General features: G+C 43.9%; 1 protein-coding gene across 2 annotated transcripts; it reads left to right on the top strand.

Annotated features, from left to right (window-relative positions):
• Positions 1–5,126: 5,126 nt before the first annotated feature.
• Positions 5,127–8,295, top strand: LOC127309865 (uncharacterized). Of its 2 annotated transcripts, none has more exons than XR_007857326.2 (5): positions 5,127–5,413; positions 5,517–5,596; positions 5,685–5,868; positions 5,984–6,035; positions 7,899–8,295. XR_007857326.2 is itself a non-coding variant. In XM_051340583.2 (5 exons), exons 1-4 carry the CDS (start codon positions 5,346–5,348, stop codon positions 6,021–6,023), a joined length of 306 nt encoding a protein of 101 aa, XP_051196543.1. In that variant the 5' UTR covers positions 5,127–5,345; the 3' UTR covers positions 6,024–6,035; positions 7,899–8,295. The 2 variants fall into 2 exon arrangements, 1 of the variants encoding a protein (XP_051196543.1); XM_051340583.2 differs by having other exon boundaries at positions 5,685–5,802.
• The last annotated feature ends 11,081 nt before the right edge of the window (positions 8,296–19,376 follow it).

The following is a 19,376-nucleotide window of genomic DNA, read 5'->3' as shown; positions in this document are numbered from 1 at the left end:
ATTTTGCTCTCCTCTAGTATTTGTGCTAACAATGTAGAGGAAACCAAAGATACTATGGGCCAAGATAAGATATTGGATGGAGCTTCAAGGAATTCATCTTCTTCATCATTGCACGGTTCCTACACTTGCCTTATGGCTAAGGCTTCTAAGGTATCTCCTTCCTTGGAACCCTATCTATCTAGTGATGATGAGGATGATGATATGGAAGGACTTAATGTTGCTTCCTTAAACAAGTTGGGAAAGTCGGTTTATCATGCTCTTCCTAAGAAAAAACTTGCTCGCTCTAACTTCATGAAAATCTTCAATTTTGCCATTAAGAACACAAAACTTATTGAGAAAAAGGAAGAGCATGAGCGCGAGTATGAACACGAGATTAGAAAACTTGGTAAAGCTCTTAAAGAACAACAAACCACCAATGAAACTCTTGAAGAGAACTTTGCTCTAAAGATACGTAGGGTAAAGGAATCTCGTGATAGAGCTTTAGAGGTGGCACATGATTTACAAATTAAATATGATGAGCTAGTAATTGTTCATGGTAAACTCCTTGAGGATTGTGAGCTTCTCACCGAGTCACTTGAGAAATTTGAGGCTCTCAACCAAATAGAGCTTGCTAAGTTGCCTTCTCCTTGTGCTATAATTGATAATGCTTGTGCTTCTAACTCTACCTCTTGTGAAGCTTCCATCTTGAAGGAGAATGTTGAGCTAAGGGCTCAACTTGCTTTGCTAATAAGCAATTATGAGAAATTGGAAGAAAGTCATGGAAAGCTTTCTAGCTCCCATGATGATCTTCTAGTCTCTCACGATTTGCTAAAGTTAGCTCATGAGGCTATCATGACAAAGGTAAAATCTTATGTGCCTCATGTGAGTACTAGCACTACCTCTCAAAATGCTATTTTGCCATGTGCTAGTGCTTTTAGTTCACCCACTCATGCTATTGACTTATCTTGTGGTGAACTACCTTCTATGCCTTGTTCTACAATTTCTTGTGCTCGTGCTAGTAAATCACCCACCCATGCTATTGCTATATCTTGTGGTGAATTACATACCTTGCCTTGTTGCTCTAACAATAAAGCTTCCACTTCCTCTAGTACTTGTGTTGTTACTAACCATGTAGGGGAAATCGACGAGCTCGAGGCCCAAGTCACTTCTTTTAAGAAGAACTTGGTAAAGGGTCATGAGGGGAAGCAATTCCTCAATGACAAGAGTGGACTTGGACTCAACTCCAACAAGAACAAGTCCACCTCGCACAAGCGGAAGAAGGGCCAAGGGCATGTGAAGGAACCCGCCAAGATTGTGTGCTTCAAGTGCAAGATTGAATGGTATCATGTTAGATTGTGCCCCTTGAAGAAGAAGCCACTTGGCGAGAAGAAACAAGGGAAGCGGCCTCAAGATGGAGTTCATGGTCTACCTCAAGGCCAAGCTCAAGGTCTACCTCAACGTGAAGAAGGGCCGCTACCCGAGAAGGATCAAGCCAAAGCTCCCGTTGCGGAGAAATCAAGTGAGAAGAAGGGGAGGAGAAGAAGATGCTACATATGCCGTGAGAAGGGCCACATCTCCTCCTTTTGTACAAGTGGTAACTCATCCAACCCTATCTTGATCCATGGTGCTTACTCTCTACATAAGGATGAGGTTGGCGATGTGTTTGCCAAATATGTTGGCACTCAAAGTGGTTTCGCACAAAGAACCATTTGGGTTGCCAAGCCTATTGTGACTAACTTCTTAGGACCCAACTTAGTTGGGGACCAACAAGCCAAAACTTGATCAATAGGTACAAGTGGAGGCATGGAGGCTTGACTAGCTCATGAAGACTTAGGGGATCTTCATCATTTTCACTTCCTCAAATGGAAGGAGTCCCCAACTAAGTCCTTCCATTCAAGGTCAAATGGAAGGAGTCGATGGGAGGCGTCCTAATCTAAATTAGCTAATCGTGACCGTTGATAAATCATACCTCTCCCCTCCCTAGCAACGGTAAAAGGTACCGTAAAAGAAGCCATTTTTTATGTTTTGGTGTTCCATAAAAGACGAAATATTTTTTAATGGGAAGCGACGTTTCCGTTGATAGCGAGACCCATGTGGTGCCCCCTTCCATCTTAATACGCGCCGAATTAGTTTAGACTTAGTCTTTCAGAAGTTATCATAGGGCTAGGTGCGTTGATAGAAGCGAGTATATGTACATATTTGTGAGCGTTGTATTGAGGCTTGCAAAAAAAAGATTGGCTTACATGGATTTTAGAGAAATTACATAGTCCAAATAACCACGGTGGACCAATTTTAATAGTAGAGTAGCTTCCCCTAGGGGTATCTGGCCAGCGCATGATCGAGAAAGATCAAACGGTTAGAAACAACATGTATAGTGATCCAACAAACGGAAATGATGATGGCATGAGAGACAACATAGATGGCTCAGTTATAATATCACTAATGATTAGCGGAACGAACACAATCGAACATTACTCACCAACATAATAGGAGGGAGACAATCAATAATTACTTTACCATAACAACGGGGCCGCATGCGGTTACAGGTCGCGCATTCTGCAGCTTTAGAAATCGCACGGGACCAAGACGGCCCGAAGGCCCATGTGCACGTGGAGGATAACCATGTCGGTATCGCACGACGCATGTCACACTATATCCTACTTCAGGAATAGGTCCGGAGCCCTCAGGAACGGATGCCCACATGGAGGGAGGAGGTTCTCAGGGATGTGGAGGAGGACAACTACACGCTGGCACACGACACCGACGCCGTGTGTTGCCTGTCAGGTGATCGATGGAAACCGCGATGTGTTGGATGAGGACACGATGGGGAAAAATCAGGACCAAGGTGGCAAAGCGAGAATGGACCTAGTTACACACTTATTGTGCTCGATTAATCACGAGGCACCTAGGTCAATTCGAGGAGTAGCAACCCTTTTTACGTGGGCTAGGCCTCTAGCAGGGAGCAACGCGGCGAATTATGGTACGATGGACGCTGTGGTACGACTCAATAGATCTGGGGCGTCCATAAACAGGATCCGGCAGCTGGTGCGCTGAAATCACTTTGAAAGGCTTAAGGTAATACAATTTACTGTTTCTTAATTTTGAAACCATAGGAGGTGGATTTATGTGTTGTGGTCTTGTGGATATTTGTTTGGGTTATATCCCACGGCGTAGTATAGCTAGTGGTAGCTGGTAAGTCTTTTCTTGGGTCGATAATTCATGAAATCTGGTGTGATCTATATATATGAACAAGTAGCAAGAGCCCTCAGATGTTTCTCTTTCCTCTCTCTATCTATGAAAGAATTAAAATACAAAAAAATTGTTTATCCATGTGCTTCCAAATGTGTGTGTGCAAATAGAACAGGATCACCCGCGTACCTTAGAGCCCTTGGAAAAAACATAGGTGACTCGATCACATCCTCTTGTCTTTGAAAGAATGCGTGCCTAATAAGGCTTTCTTTGAACCAGTGCCCTGTAATCGTTGGTTCTAATGTTCTCCATGTGAATTCCTTGAGCAGCTCGGCCTTGCTGATGTCACAATGGAACAGAGCCGAGCAACTTGCCGAATAACCATCCGAATAGCAGATCAGCGTCTCTCTGTCAAGGGACATAACCCTTATATAACTACTAATGTCTGTTTCCACGGTTGGTACTTGAATCTGAAACTTGAGTGACCACGATGTCTCCCTCCCATAATCTTGGAGTAACCAGATTTTAACCAGTCGATCACTAACATCCAAGCAGCTGATTCCCAGCATACCTTCCATCTCAAACAAAGAAGCACGGGTATCAGCAGTTGTGGCCGGAGACCTCATCCACCTAAATGACTCTAGCACGGTGTCGAAGACAACTAGCCTTTCCAAGTGTTGGCCGGCGGTCCTTAGGTCCGGCCAGTGAAGGCAGTTATGGAGTACGACAGGCATAGGCACAGGCACCTGCCAGAAGCAATGGGCATCACTGTAATAATACATCCCGGCGAGCATAGCCTTCTCCATTGACGACGAGGCCATGGGCAATCCGATGCATCTGGGCTCTGGCGAGCCCACCGTCAGGACGTAGTACCGAACATTGTGATCCGACGGCCAATTCTTCTTCCAGTAGAGAACGCGGTACTCGCCGGACAAGCGCGCGGTGCAGGTACAGCGCTGCGACGCCGCAACTGCCGGTCAGCCCCGGAAGCAAAGCGCACTCGCGTGTAGCTGGGTTGCAGATGTAGAAGCAGCCATCGCGTGAAGAGAGCACGAGAAGGCCATCGCATGAGGCATCGAACCTGATGTCAAGAACCGGATCGCGGTCATAGCGTTCACGGGGAAATCTCAAACAGAAGACGGGGTGGCGCCGTCGCCGCCGTAGGTCGCAGGCGTTAAGCAGCGTGGCGATGTGGAGGAGTGGCCTGCCCCAGACCACATACCCGTCCTTCATTCTTGAGAACTGGATGAGGGGGAGGGACGGTTGGTGCTTGTGGTGGGCGACGAGGAAGTTTGGGGCGGAGGTAAGCGTATACCAGGACCGGCAGACCGCGCGGCAGCGGAGGAGCGACTTTGCCGGCAGACGGACAAGGATCTCCCACACGACCGTCTCCTCCGGGAGGTCGACGGAAGCGATCACGCGACGGCGGCGGCGTATCCATCCTGCCGTTTCCTCGCACATTAGAGCACATGCTTCAGCCCCCTCGCGCGCCCGTCGGCTTCGAGTCCATATTCCGCTTGCCTTATTCGAAGACGAGGTCTCTTCTCCCTCCACGGCGACACCGCCGCCGCAAGCCAACAATTTGCTTCCTGCCGTGATCTCATCGCCTCGGCTAGTTGCCATGGTCACCTACGAACTGTTTCTCTTTCCGTTTTCCAGGCCCCCGTACCGTATATTGGTGCAGTCTGGGCTCGAAGCGGATACGGCTCACTTCACGTGTACGATTAGGAGACTTATTACTTAGGGCGCTACCCGTTTTATGGCAACGCCTTGCATTAGAACTTAGTGTTGTCAATTTGATAAACTTACACTTTTCCTATTAAACAGCTAGCTGTTTTTCAATTGGGGCACAGTCACTTTTTTGTATCGTTGGATGCTTGCACGAATCTCAGCGCCGGTTGTCTCTCATTCCATTTTCCCCGTCGGCTGAGTCACTGCATTAACTATTTTGAGTTTTTTTTTTCATTCTGGGTCGGAAGTCACCGCTCTTTGTGCTCGGCAGAGGAGGGGGAAGACCGGAGCCAACTCGTCCGGTGTCGGCTGGGGCGGTGGTTCGCGAGCTGGGAGACCGCCGACGGACAGAGCGGTGACCCCCCTGCAGGCGCTAGAGAGAGCCGCGGCTCGCGTCCATCCTTGCCCTAGGGGAAGAGATCGTCGATTCACCCACCCCGCGGGCAATGGCGTCAACGAGCTTCTTCGCTCGCGTCACCCTCCCCGCGCCCAGCCACAACACCTCGCCATCGTGGTAGGCAAGCAACTTAACCAACCAAATCCACTCTGTTTCGATTTGTTGCGCCTCTTTCGTATCTCAATCGTCAACAATTCTCTGTCTTCTCAATCACACATAGGGTGCGGTACGGCGTGGCGAGAGGTTCTTATCGCCGGGTTCTGGCAGCGGCGATGCCGCCCAGGAGGACGCTCGGCTCAGGTGAGTGAACGTTGTTGCACGAGTGTTCGTCTAATCGATTGGGTGACCCTGGTCGAAGGCAATGTTGACTGACGAGCACCTGCTGCAGCGTTGCGTGAGGAAGAGGCGCAGATTGCGGTGCTACCATCTGTGCACGTGCCCGTCGGCTGCGAGCTGCAGCTAGCCGGCCCGTGCGCGTGGCCATCCTATACTTTGCACTTTGTGCTGTAAGTGTCGGCTGGTCGAAAAATTCAGTTGATAGTAAACTAAACTGCATCAAAAAGATGGGCAAGGTAGTTTAGTGCGTCGATTCAGATAACTATAATCCGTGTGGATCTAGATTTGGATGCACCGATCTAGGAATGGCTGAATCGACCACTTTGGTTTTGATGGTTTTTGTTTCTGCAGAACCGAGGGCGAGTTTGGTGGTGCCGGCCATCCGGCATGAGCCTCGGGAAAGGTAAACGAAACATAAGTGACCGTGCCACCTCCTGCAGATGTCGGTTCTTCCTTTCCCTTTCCGCCACTCCATTCTGTGATGGGGTTCCATCCAGTTCCAACACAAGTAGTCTGATGAATAATCCCATGTTCTGAGGACGTAGGCATAGCCTAATGGTTGGGGTTGCAGTGGTGAACCTCAACGACCAGAGTTCAAATCCTGTCAGGAGCGAATTTCTGAAATTCTCACGCCGAGGTCCCGCTTCTACTATATCATTTAGTGTCTAGTTCCTCCTAGCACTAATTCATAATAATCCCATGTTCTGAAACCACTGTTTCAGTGAAACTCTTGTACTGTTAGCAAATGCCAGTTTTTAGTTAATTGTCCTAGTCCAATGCAAAAAGTATTGTTTGCTTATTTATATTTGTTTCTCGGTTCTTGTTTTCATTATCTCAGTCTCTTATGTTTCATGTATCTCAACTTTTCAGTCTTGTCTTCTATGCTTAGCCAAATTTTGCTCAGTCTGACTTGCTCATTCATATTTGCTCAGTTCTATATTTTGCTCATTTATCCAGTCTCTTTGTGTTGCCTATCTCAGTCAATAAATAAGTCCCTTTTCAGTTGCTCGGGACCTTGTATTCTTATTTTTCTCTTTGGTATTTACGTTATTGAGTTTCTTAGTTTTTAGTGACTTAGTATCTCAATCATTGTTCTCATTTTATTTTCAATTTATCATCTTTTTCAGTCATGTCATGAATATATAACTTAATTACTCCCTCCGTTCCTTTCTATAGTGCCTATAGATTTTTGGCATTTGTTTCAGAATATAAGGTTGTAGCTTAGGTTTTTTTCAATTACCCCCTCCCCATTCAGCTCCCAAATCGTTCGGCTCCCAAATTTATTATGGTAATTTATTAAGATATGGATTTCCCAAATTTTACGTTGATCTCAAATCATTTAGCTATGGGTCTTCTGTAAAAAATACTCTTGCGCTAATTTCCGTGCTAAAAAACTATAAGCACTATAGAATGAAACAGAGGGAGTATTAATTAATAGCTATCTTTATTCATTCTTCATTCATCATTTTAGTCCTCTAAGAAATTTCATTTTTTTAGTAACTCATTGTTTGGCCTTCGCAGTCTTCATCACCATTTTCAGTCATGACATAGAGATAGCAATTTATTATCTTTAGTCATCCATCATTCTTCATTCCTCATGTTTTCTCATTATTCAGTCATCTTAGTCTTCAATCTTCATTCATCATTTTCAGTCATGTAATAAAGATAGAAATTAACTATGTTTAGTCATCCATCATTCTTCATTTCACATATTTGTCTCATTACTCAGTCATCTCAGTCTTCGGTTTTCATTCATCATTAGTCATTTTTCTAGTTCATTTGCTATCTTTATTCAGTGTTTTTGCATTTCTTCAGTTCTGATATTGCTCTTCATTTTCCACTAAGCGTCTTAGTTTTCATTCTTTCTCTATAGTTATCAGTTATCTCAGTCCTTGTTTCGTATAGGTGGAGCAGAACTGGGATCTGTCACTTACGGCAGTCTTTGTTCTTTCAACTATAGTAGAGCAATCACATTCAACAACCACTATGTAGATACCATTTTCCTTTTACAAGTTCAGACCTTGAAGACATGCGACAACCTCAGCTTCTTCAGGTTGACCACATCTTAGCAAGGAGTTTGTAGCTAACAGGATCACTGAACCCTGGGTGTTCCTAACAACAACACCAAAGAACCAGAGGCATAAATATTCTATTTTAGAGCAGGAGTAGTTCATCGAGAGTTGTCGGTGTTCGATATAACTTTGTTAGAAATTGCAGTGGTGGCTCTAGGATTCACAATTACATTTTCTTCCCCTTTTTTCATCAGGGTTTGGATTATGGTTGACATTCAGACTGTCAAGGTAGTTCCCGAAGAAGATAACTGGACCTTGATGGTGATGTCTCCCTCTCATGAACACAATCATTTATCAAATGCAAAGCCAGCCAAAGGAAGAGGAGGATAAGCCTCTGCTTTGTTTTCTTTGTGTTTGCTAGCATCAGAGGCTGCTAGTCTGTACCTGTATATTTGAAGGTTCTTCCTTCAGTAAATCCCATACTTTGCGCATTTCTGCCGTCAAGGCTCTTGCGTTAGCACATGAGACTAACATGGAAGCTGGATTTCTCTTCTCTTCCGCAGATGTTGCAGGCACTGTCTACCTCTATTGTTGAGCTTATGATATTATTCAAGATAGTGATATATACTGTAACTTCAGTTTTTTAGTTTATTGGTTTGTAGTCTCTTAGAGTTCAAGAGCATTACTCTTCAGTATCTTTCGCTTTTACATCGCAGTGGTGCGCTGGATTAGGTCTTTGAGTTAGTCAACTTGAATTTCTAGACTACATTCAAATTTTACCTTTTTTAAAAGTTTTCAGAATCTTATTTTCTATTAGTCGGCATCTCTTTAGGTGTCTTGTACCGAGCCCAGTCCAGACCAACAAACACTGAAACATCAACTCATTGTGGTGCCCATTTTTTAGCCCGTGCAACTTAGGTTTTAGCCAACCATTCACATGCCAAAAATCATGTTTCTGACGTGAGTACGGATGACTAAAAAAAAGGGCGAGAACTGAATGCGTGAAAGAAACAATGGACCGTTACAGGAAGTCCAAAATGTGTCTGTTTACTAAATGAAAAATAGCCAGTTTTACTCATTCTGTCATTAGTTGGGTTGTACAAGTGTCTTTTTCTAATTGGCCTAAAAACTGTCTGTTACCGAATTGTAAAACAGCTACCTGTTCATTAGGCACTCCCCTAAACTTAACGTGAATTATATGGTATGTATGTACCCAGAACTAAAATATGTCTAGATATATCTATATTGGATGCAACTAATATGGATCGAAGGTCGGCTTGCTGTCCTAATATATATTTGTTCAAAAAAAATGGATCCGAGGAAATATATAAATATATCTCATTAAAAATAGATGTTATATTTTGCAATGGTATAATTTTTGTGTTCCGTAATTTATATTATCATTATTATTAAATCGCAAAAGGAATGGTGGGTGTAGGTCGCCAGTTTTAATAAGATGGATGGCTGCTTCTTGAGGGAGAGAGACACAGCGACAAAGAGATATCGAGAGAGATTTAACGGCCGCCTTGCGTCGTGTTTGCCAGACTGCATGCCCTCTAGCTAGGCTCATGGGAGACAAAAACGTCCCGACTGATTTCCTAGACTCCGTCTGCATTGCGGCCAACACGCTTCTCAAAGCACCTCCAGGCTTGGCCCTGGAGGAACTGTCGGATCGGCAGTTTTCATGGAGCCATGCCGGTTCTTTGACCTAGCGATGCAACTTTGCACGTGGGGTACTTGAGGTTGCTCCACTCACTCTCGTTTAATCTACTTCTTTTTTTTTTTTTTTTTTTTTTTTGAACAAGGATCGGGTCCTCACGGACCCAAGCTGCTTATAAGTTATATTGAGTGGTGGGTACACATTACACAACAGTCCAGAAATAAAATAGAAACTACCAACAGGACTTGTTCTTTTACATCAAGAACCCGAAATAAAGAGAGAGAAAAGCAATCAAGTGCTTCGGGCTCTTCTCCACCACAATGCCAAGAGAACTCGACGGCCGGAGCAAGGATATCGTCGCCGGGGACTGACCACTTGGGGCGACATCCCTGAGGAACCTTCAGCCGGAGTAGAAGTGCCTCCAAATCGGCCTGCGGCCAGGAGGTAGGACAGCCATCGCATGGCTGAGGAGGGCCGCCTACCGGCCATAAGGAGTGGAGGCAAGATGGCCACGCCGTCGCATCGTCCTCCACTATGGAACTCCTGAAGAAAGCAGCTGCAGATCCAAGCCATACACCACGACGCAGAGCTCCAGCTCCCTTCTCCCTTTCTCCATCTCCATGATGGCTGACAAGAAGATGAGAAACAAGAGCCTCCACATCACGTGCACAGCAACACTCCTCCAGAGCAACATCTGGAAGAACCGCTAGGGGCTTATTGAAGGAGATGGCGGTGGTGCTTCTCCTCACCGTCTCCGGCTTCAACCGTTGAAGCGCCAGGGAGAGGAAGAAGACCACCGGGAACAGCCCGATGCAGCCCGCAAGCATCGGCGCTCCACTCCAAAGCAACGGCATAGCGCCAACAACACCTAATCTAGGAAACACCTATCTACTTCTGTACAGGGGAGGGACCCTCACCTACTCGTCGCCGGCCGCCGCCGGAGAGGAGAGGGAGGGGCCAGCGGCCCTGGATCTGAGAGGGACGGAGCTACCGGAGAAGTGAGAGCTGTGGGGAAAAGAAAGGTAAACTAGCTACTACCTCGTTTAATCTACTTCGCATACTCCTTTCTAATCAACACTACCATGCTTAGAGTCAAAATAAGTTGTACATGAAAAAGATATGCATCGATGATATGATTCCATTCCGACAATCGGTTTCGAGTTTCGTTAGTTGTAAATCTTCAATTTGTGTTCAGGTTTGAAGCTTTTTTGAGAGAAATTTACCAAATTTATCGCACACAGTCGCCCGTTTGAATTTCCTTTGCAAAGTAGCTTTACCTCACCATTTCGCACAACTCTTGTGTTGGAATTTTTTTCTTCGTGTTAGGCTTGGCTGCCTTGATCAACGACCGCCATTTTGTTTGCTCTATTTGCTCGGTGTCGCCAACTTTCATCCAGTCAACAGTTTGTTGGTTGTCAGCGACCAAGGCAACAGTGTTCTCGACAGCAACCTTCATGTTCTCCTGGTGCATCTTCAGTCCAAGATCCTCCGGTGGGTTGAAGTCCTTGGCAAGGGCAAGGAAAGTCTTAGGCTCCTCTTTCTTCGGGAAGAAGTAGGGGAACAGCTTCGACAATCCTGCGTCAGCATTGACCACGCCTTCACGAATTTCTTGGCCATTAAACTCCAGATAAGAAAGTGCGTCAAGGAGAGGATCATCGACAGGATTTTCAAGATCAAATTCTTGGTTTGTTTGACCTGTCATAGGAAATAAATGTTGATTAACAGCAAGTAAGAAAAAGCAAGTCTTAAGAAAAATGGAAGGGATCGATAAAATTACCGAGGAAGCGCCGATTTTGCGTGTTCAAGCGCTTGAGGATTCCCTTTTCACGTGTAGCCTGTGCGGCCTTGTGCTCGTTTAAAGCAGTTTCGGCATCCTCAAGTCTCTGTTGGTGTGCGAAACCCACCGGCGAGCAACGGCTGGCAACATGAAGAGCCGGGAACAACCTAGGGCTGCGGCTGGCCCTGGTCCCTCCGAGCGACGGCCCGCAAAGCTCCTGGTACACACGTCCCGATGCTAGTGCAAGGGCGTGCCACCTGATCTATACCTGATCAGGAAGGTGATGGATTTGCTTCGCTTAGTTTCCTGCATGGCATACACGTAAACATTAAATATGAGCCTCGATCGGCTCTCAGGTTATCCCGTGAATCGGCTCAAGGAGCCGATCCACCCATGACTCGTATGGGGTTTACGATTGCATGGTGGTCCTGCTTGATCAAAACAAAGCTAAAACGACCTACGACAATCTAGGGTTTTCACCGCATAATCGGAACATCCTACTCGTGGTTGAGCCTGGCAGCCACGCACGGTGATAATAAACCGACCCTAGACAAGGCCTAAAAACCAACATTAAGTTGATCCCCAGAACATCTTGTCTAGGGTTAGCAAACTACACCCTACGTGCTATTGGATCATTCAACCCGTTTGTAAGGCCTAACTATGCAGATTTTAAACTAATCCTTGAAGAATCAAGGAGCGATCATAACGGATCGGATCTACTAAGCAACGATCAAGCAAGGTGCCGCCCTTACACCTAAGAAAGGTATAAGGACGGCTAGACGTCTAAGGGTTGCATGGACGAAAACATGTAGCACGGTAAAGCAATGCTAACCCTAACACGTCTATGATAACTACGTTGCTCGCCATCAAAAAGGCTTCAGCACGAGCAACGCATGAACAATGAATAAACGTATACTGCCTAGATCGCAAGATGCGATCTAGGCAGCATGATGCTTACCCGGAAGAAACCCTCGAAACAAGGGGTTGGCGATGCGCCTAGATTGGTTTGTGATGAACGTGATTGTTGTCTTTCTTGATAACCCTAGATACATATTTATAATCCGTAGACTTTCTAACATGGGAATAATCCTAACCGTGCACGAGCCAAACTCTAACTAACCGACACGTATCCTACTAAATTTACAGATACAAGGGCAAACTAGCCCAAACTTCGTGTACAAGGCCAGTTCACGTATTTCTTCCATGTATATTCTTCAAGCCCAATCTTGATCGCGGCCCACCTCTGACTTGGTCAAATTCTGGTGATAACACATGCCCCCTGGTTTTGGAATTGATAATTCCAAAATCACTCTGCTTTTTCTTCGTCGGGTCATGTCGTGGCAGAGCAAAACCGTCGCAGTATCCTTCATCATGATGCCTTGCCTTCTCAACTTCTCCGCGTGATTTGACCGTTGTTTTTCTTTTTCTTTCGGCACCACCTCCTCGGAAACTGCTGTGGCATTGAATCTCTACTATATCCCCTTTATTTAACCGCTCTGAACAGTTCGCCACTTCATCCCCTTGCTCTGTTCTGGCCATCGGCACCCAAAAAACCCCAATCCAGAGCAATGTCTTCCTCCTCTTCCTCCTCCGCCTCATCGTTTCTCTCCTCCCAGTCCTTCTCCTCTTCGTCCTCCTCCAGCTCGTCGGTATTCTTCGATTCTTCCTCATCTCGTGAGCCGACGCCGGAGTGGGACCCGGTGGCTGCTCAGATGGCGGCGCACAACAAGCGCGCCCCAGAAGAGTAGGACCAGGAGGACCACGCCTCCTCCGTTTGGTCCGAGGACGACAAGTCCTTGACCAGCGGAGACGAAGAGCTCCAGTTCCTCGCCGATGGGGAACTGGAATCGGAGAGCGAGGATGACTCGTTCTCCTGGGACGGGTACACCATCTCCGAGGACGAGGAGGAGGAAGACGACGACACCGACTCCCTCGAGGATTACCCGCCGGCGAAGCGGTTCCGCGCCGGGTCAGATGATGATGACGATGACGACGATGACGACGTCGACGATGAAGATGACGAGGCCCCCCCTGGGGGTCGCTGGAGCAGTGACGAGGAGCCCGCCGGCAGCAGCGCCGACGAGAGCTCCGACGACGATGAGGGTAGCAACGGCCCGTAGACTAGGATCCACTAGTATAGGCCTAGTAGTAGTAGATTGGTCAATAGGCCCTTCTTTTGTTCTTCCTTCCTTGAGCAATCGGCTCTTTCTTTGTAAGAAATCTTTTATTAATGAAGAAATATTCCTCAATTAATTTTGCTTCTTTGTCGATTTTGCCGATTGTCAAACGAAGTCGATGCACAAAGAACCGATGACAAGGCATCGGCTTATGCCATAAACATGCTTTAAGGCCATAAAAGTTGCCTATTCACGCGGTCAACAGATCCAATTCGTGTCCACGCCATCTCCCGGTCTCAAACGCACAGATTCAGCAATCCACGGGAAAATTACCTCAGATGCCATGAACTCTGGCATGAAACCGATCTGTTAATCCGCTCCATTGAATGTTGTTCCTCTGTTCCTCTAGAGTCGATGTTTTCACATCGGCTTTTTCGTTATTCTAAAGTTGATGTCCATGCATCGGCTATGATTTGTATATAAATTTTTTTTACTGGCCGATTTCATGAATCGGCCCCCATATTTCATTTACTGGTCATCCCACATGCTTGGGAAATATTTCTTGAGATGTTGACCATTGACAGCTACTGGGAACTTAGCACCGTCCAGCTGCTCTAGCATGTATGCATTACCCTTCAATGCCTGGACGACTTTATATGGACCGTGCCAATTAGGAGACCATTTGCCATATGCTTTATCCTTGGTTCCTAATGGCAATACTGCTTCCCATACCAGATCACCAACTTGGAACTCCTTTAGTCTCACCTTCTTATTGTATGCACGAGCTACCCTGGCTTTGTTCTCTTTAATCTTCTCCAATGACCAAAGTCTAAGTTCCGTTGCATCTTCAATGGTATCACTCATCAGAGCTGCATATTCTTCAGCTGTTAGATCATTCTGAAACGTGACACGTCTTGATCCAGCCGTAATTTCCCAAGGTAATACGGCTTCCTGCCCATAGACGAGCTGGTAAGGCGAAGTCTTTATGGCTCCATGGCATGACTGTAGGATAACGTTGCATAGAAAACAAAAAATTTCCTACCGCGAACACGCAATCCAAACCAAGATGCAATCTAGAAGACGGTAGCAACGAGGGGGTATCGAGTCTCACCCTTGAAGAGATTCCAAAGCCTACAAGAGGAGGCTCTTGTTGCTGCGGTAGACGATCACTTGCCGCTTGCAAAAGCGCGTAGAAGATCTTGGTCACGATCGGTTCCGGCGCCACGAACGGGCAGCACCTCCGTACTCGGTCACACGTTCGGTTGTTGATGAAGACGACGTCCACCTCCCCGTTCCAGCGGGCAGCGGAAGTAGTAGCTCCTCTTGAATCCGACAGCACGACGGCGTGGTGTCGGTGGCGGTGAAGAAGTCCGGCGGAGCTTCGCTAAGCTACGCGGGCAATATGGAGGAGAGGGGGGCGGCTAGGGTTTGGGAGGGGTGGCCGGCCACTCTATGGGGGGCGGCCAGCTTGTGGTCTTGGGGTGGTCGGCCCCCTCCCTTGGCCCCTCATTATATAGGTGGATCCCAAGTGTTGGTGTCCAAGTCTTCGAATAAGACCCGAAACCAAAACCTTCTATAAGAGGGGGAAACCTAGCCCAACTAGGACTCCCACCCAAAGGTGGGATTTCCACCTCCCATGTGGGGGGTGGCCGGCCCCCTATGGTGGAGTCCACTTGGGACTCCACCCCATCTAGGGCTGGCCGGCCATGGAGGTGGAGTCCCATGTGGACTCCACCTTCCTTGGTGGTTTCTTCCGGACTTTTCTAGAACCTTCTAGAACCTTCCATAGAACCTTCCGCGACATTTTATTTCACATAAAATGACATCCTATATATGAATCTTATTCTCCGGACCATTCCTAACTCCTCGTGATGTCTGGGATCTCATCCGGGACTCCGAACAAATATTCGAACTCCATTCCATATTCAAGTACTACCATTTCAACATCCAACTTTAAGTGTGTCACCCTACGGTTCGTGAACTATGCGGACATGGTTGAGTACTCACTCCGACCAATAACCAATAGCGGGATCTGGAGATCCATAATGGCTCCCACATATTCAACGATGACTTTAGTGATCGAATGAACCATTCACATATATTACCAATTCCCTTTGTCTCGCGATATTTTACTTGTCCGAGGTTTGATCTTCGGTATCACTCTATACCTTGTTCAACCTCGTCTCCTGACAAGTACTCTTTACTCGTACCGTGGTATGTGGTCTCTTATGAACTCATTCATATGCTTGCAAGACATTTAGACGACATTCCACCGAGAGGGCCCAGAGTATATCTATCCGTCATCGGGATGGACAAATCCCACTGTTGATCCATATGCCTCAACTCATACTTTCCGGATACTTAATCCCACCTTTATAGCCACCCATTTACGCAGTGGTGTTTGGTGTAATCAAAGTACCTTTCTGGTATAAGTGATTTACATGATCTCATGGTCATAAGGACTAGGTAACTATGTATCAAAAGCTTATAGCAAATAACTTAATGACGAGATCTTATGCTACGCTTAATTGGGTGTGTCCATTACATCATTCACATAATGATATAACCTTGTTATTAATAACATCCAATGTTCATGATTATGAAACTAATCATCCATTAATCAACAAGCTAGTTTAAGAGGCATACTAGGGACTTCTTGTTGTCTACATATCACACATGTACTAATGTTTCGGTTAATACAATTATAGCATGATATATAAACATTTATCATAAACATAAAGATATAAATAATAACCACTTTATTATTGCCTCTAGGGCATATCTCCTTCAGTCTCCCACTTGCACTAGAGTCAATAATCTAGTTTACATTTGTAAAGATATAACACCTTGGCCTTATGGTGCTTTATCATGTATTGCTCACGGGAGAGGTTTTTAGTCAACGGATCTGACACGCTCAGAAACGTATGTATTTTGTAATTCATTTGCGTCTCAACGCATCACTCATTTTCAAATGAGTCGGCATTAAATATGTTTGGTCTTCTGGTGGAACCTTAATTCCGCGGTCTGAAAATATGTCACTAATATTGTCACACACAATATAGCTTCAAAGTTCTGACTCTGTCGGAACTACACCAAATTCTCAAAGAACCTCCTGACTTAACATCCTTTGTCATTGTCAAAACAATGACATATTCTGCCTTCTTTTGTAGAATCCATCACAATATTTAGAACTCTTCTAAATCTAGCATAGACAACTTCTAGCTCATTGTGCTACCTTTTAAACAACACTTAGTCTAATTTGAGATTGAAATTATGTTTTATATGTGACAAAAACAATATTGGTGTAACACCTTACAGCGATTTGTTTGTCATTTCTTCATACAAAAATATATATATATCCTTAGTTCTTCTAAAGTACTCAAGGATATTCCTACTGTCGTCCAATGATCATCATATGAATCATTCTGGTATATGCTCATAACACTTTATAGCACATGATATCTGATTGTGTACATATTATTCGTGATCTATAATCACTCATGTGTTTTTACTCATTGAGTGTCAGATACACTTAAGTCTTGTTAAAACTTTAACATGACAAGAATATTTTCTTAATATTTCCATATTGAACTATTTCAATATCTATTCTATGTACTTTGACTTAAACTTATTTATGTGTTTCAATCTATCTTCATAGATCTTGACACTAAATTTGTTTCAGTCCATATCCTTTCATTGAAATTAATTTCTCAATGAAACCTTTTAATCAAGTATATTATTACATTATTTATAACCAACTATATGTCACCTACATAAAGTATTATAAATATGTCTCAGCGCTCCCACTTAATTTCTTGCAAATGCAAGCCTCTTCATCGTCTCTGATGAAATCAAAAACTCTTTGACTATTTCATCTGGTGAAGATTCAAACTCCACGATACTCACTTCATCAAATTGAAGTTTGTATACCTATCTAATATTCCACAGATCAGCAAAACTCTTGGTTGTATCTTGTATACACATTTAATACATACTTCTGATAAGTAATGTATTTTGCCATCCTACTAGCATATCTCATAAAAGAAATATGTAGTGATTACTAGAATAATCCACATAGACTATAAGCATTTCTATGGAAGATCTAATCTTTATCATAGTCAACTCTTTGAACTTTGTCGTAAACAATTTTTCGACAAGTCGAGCTTCTTCAAGGATATTTCATCCAAGTCTATAGATCCATTTACTTTCAAAAAGTATTCATCTATTATGGATTTCATGGCGCATGGCCATTTTAACGGAGTTAGGGCTCATCATAACATCTTTGTTTGTAGTTGGTTTATCATTGTTCAAAATCAATCCTTTGTCCACAAATCATTTATTTGATCACAAAGTAAACCATACCTACAAGGTTCAATATGTACTTCGATCTCCATGGCTAAAACACTTTGTAGTCATGGGAGCCATAATCGTCGTGGCCGCTTCCGAAACCAATTCCGATGCTGCGCTACTCTGATCATTATGCTCAGGTTCATAAACCTTATCTAATTATATTGTCCTCCCACTCAAATACTTCACTAGAAATAATTTCTTGGAAATAAGAAACATTGACAAACACTTTTGTTTTTGTTTCGTGGGAAGAATTCCCAATTAAATCTCTGGGATAACCAACAAAGACATTCATCCGATTTTGGTTGTAAATTCTTAGACCAAAATTTAAGAAAAGACTATTAGGGTTTATACCCATGCCATAACTTGTATGGTGTCATTTCATCGGATCATGATGATGCTCTATTCAGTGTAAAAGCGGTAGTCACTAAAGCATAATCCACAAAAATATAATGGCATCAATATTTTATCTCATCATTGATCCAACAAGGTTTGGATACATATCTCGGATACTATATCATCATTATGATACTCCAAGAAATGTGAGTTGTAGAACAATTTTATAACTCTCTTAGATGTTCGCTAAAACTCGTAATTCAAATATTTCCACCATGATCCAATCATAGATATTTGACTTTTTCCATTACGATGATTTCCACTTCATGTTGAAATTTATTTGAACCCATTCAAATGTTTCAAACTTATTCCTTATCGAATATATCCTCATATATATACTCAATTCATTGTTGAAAGTTTTCATGAAGTAGAAGAATCTCCCGCACACAACTATGCTCAGTGAACCATATACATCATTATGTATTTTTCCACTAAGTTTGTTGCCCGTTCAACTCTTGGCCTATGAATGGTATTTTAATCATTCTCTTTAGAAAAGATTTGCAAGCGCCAAATGATTCAAAAATCAAATGACTCCAAAAATCCATTTGCATGGAGTTCCTTCATGTGTTCCTTTCTAACATGACCTAAATGGCGGTTCCACAAATAAGTGGAATTCAACTCATTTGCCTTATGGCATTTTAGCGTCAGTGTTATGTATGTGTGTTTCACCATTAAGATTTATAATAACTTATCCATCGTACATGGAGTAATGTCATAATTTGAACAACTCATTGTTTTCATTTGACCAGAGCAAAATAACAATTATTAAGTTCTTTATTATAAATTCTAAGGGCTAGATAGAATGCCAACGATGAACATAATAACACTTTATTTTGTTCCAGACGTGCATTCCTATCATATTCCTTGTCAGTCACTTAGGCCATTGTATTCTTGTATTGCTTTGTTTTGTATGACACTTCATACCAACCAATATGGTACTAATACCCAAGAATTTCATTGTGAGACCTAACTAGGAATACAACCATAACATGTATATCATTTATATACACCTGAGCTAGACATTCTAGTCTTTTCTTTCTTTCTGCCAATAATCTTTTGTAGTTTCTCTTTTAGCTTTCCTCATTATTCAGAAAAACACATCAACATCATTAACTTCTAGGTTTGTTGGTCAAATACCAATAACCTTGAGGTTCTTACTTTGAAGTTGATCATCATATGACAAGTGTTCCAGATTTCACTATTAGTAACTTTGTAATATGATGAACAGTTTCACTCATAATTTTATCCATCATATCATGACGACTTTCCGAGACCATGTCTGTACATGCTAGGCTCGTAAAGTTTTAACCTTGGTATTTGCATGTGCAAATCTAGCTTGCACCCGTTTTATGCACACGTAGAATCTATCACACCCGATCATCACGTGATGCTTCGAAACGACGAGTCTTAGTAACGGTGCATATTTAAGGATGGT

The sequence above is a fragment of the Lolium perenne genome, chromosome 1 (assembly GCF_019359855.2).
Source record: "Lolium perenne isolate Kyuss_39 chromosome 1, Kyuss_2.0, whole genome shotgun sequence".
NCBI classification, from domain to species: Eukaryota; Viridiplantae; Streptophyta; class Magnoliopsida; order Poales; family Poaceae; genus Lolium; species Lolium perenne.
The sequence above is the reverse complement of the archived record's forward strand: the minus strand, read 5'-3'. Positions and strand labels throughout refer to the sequence as shown.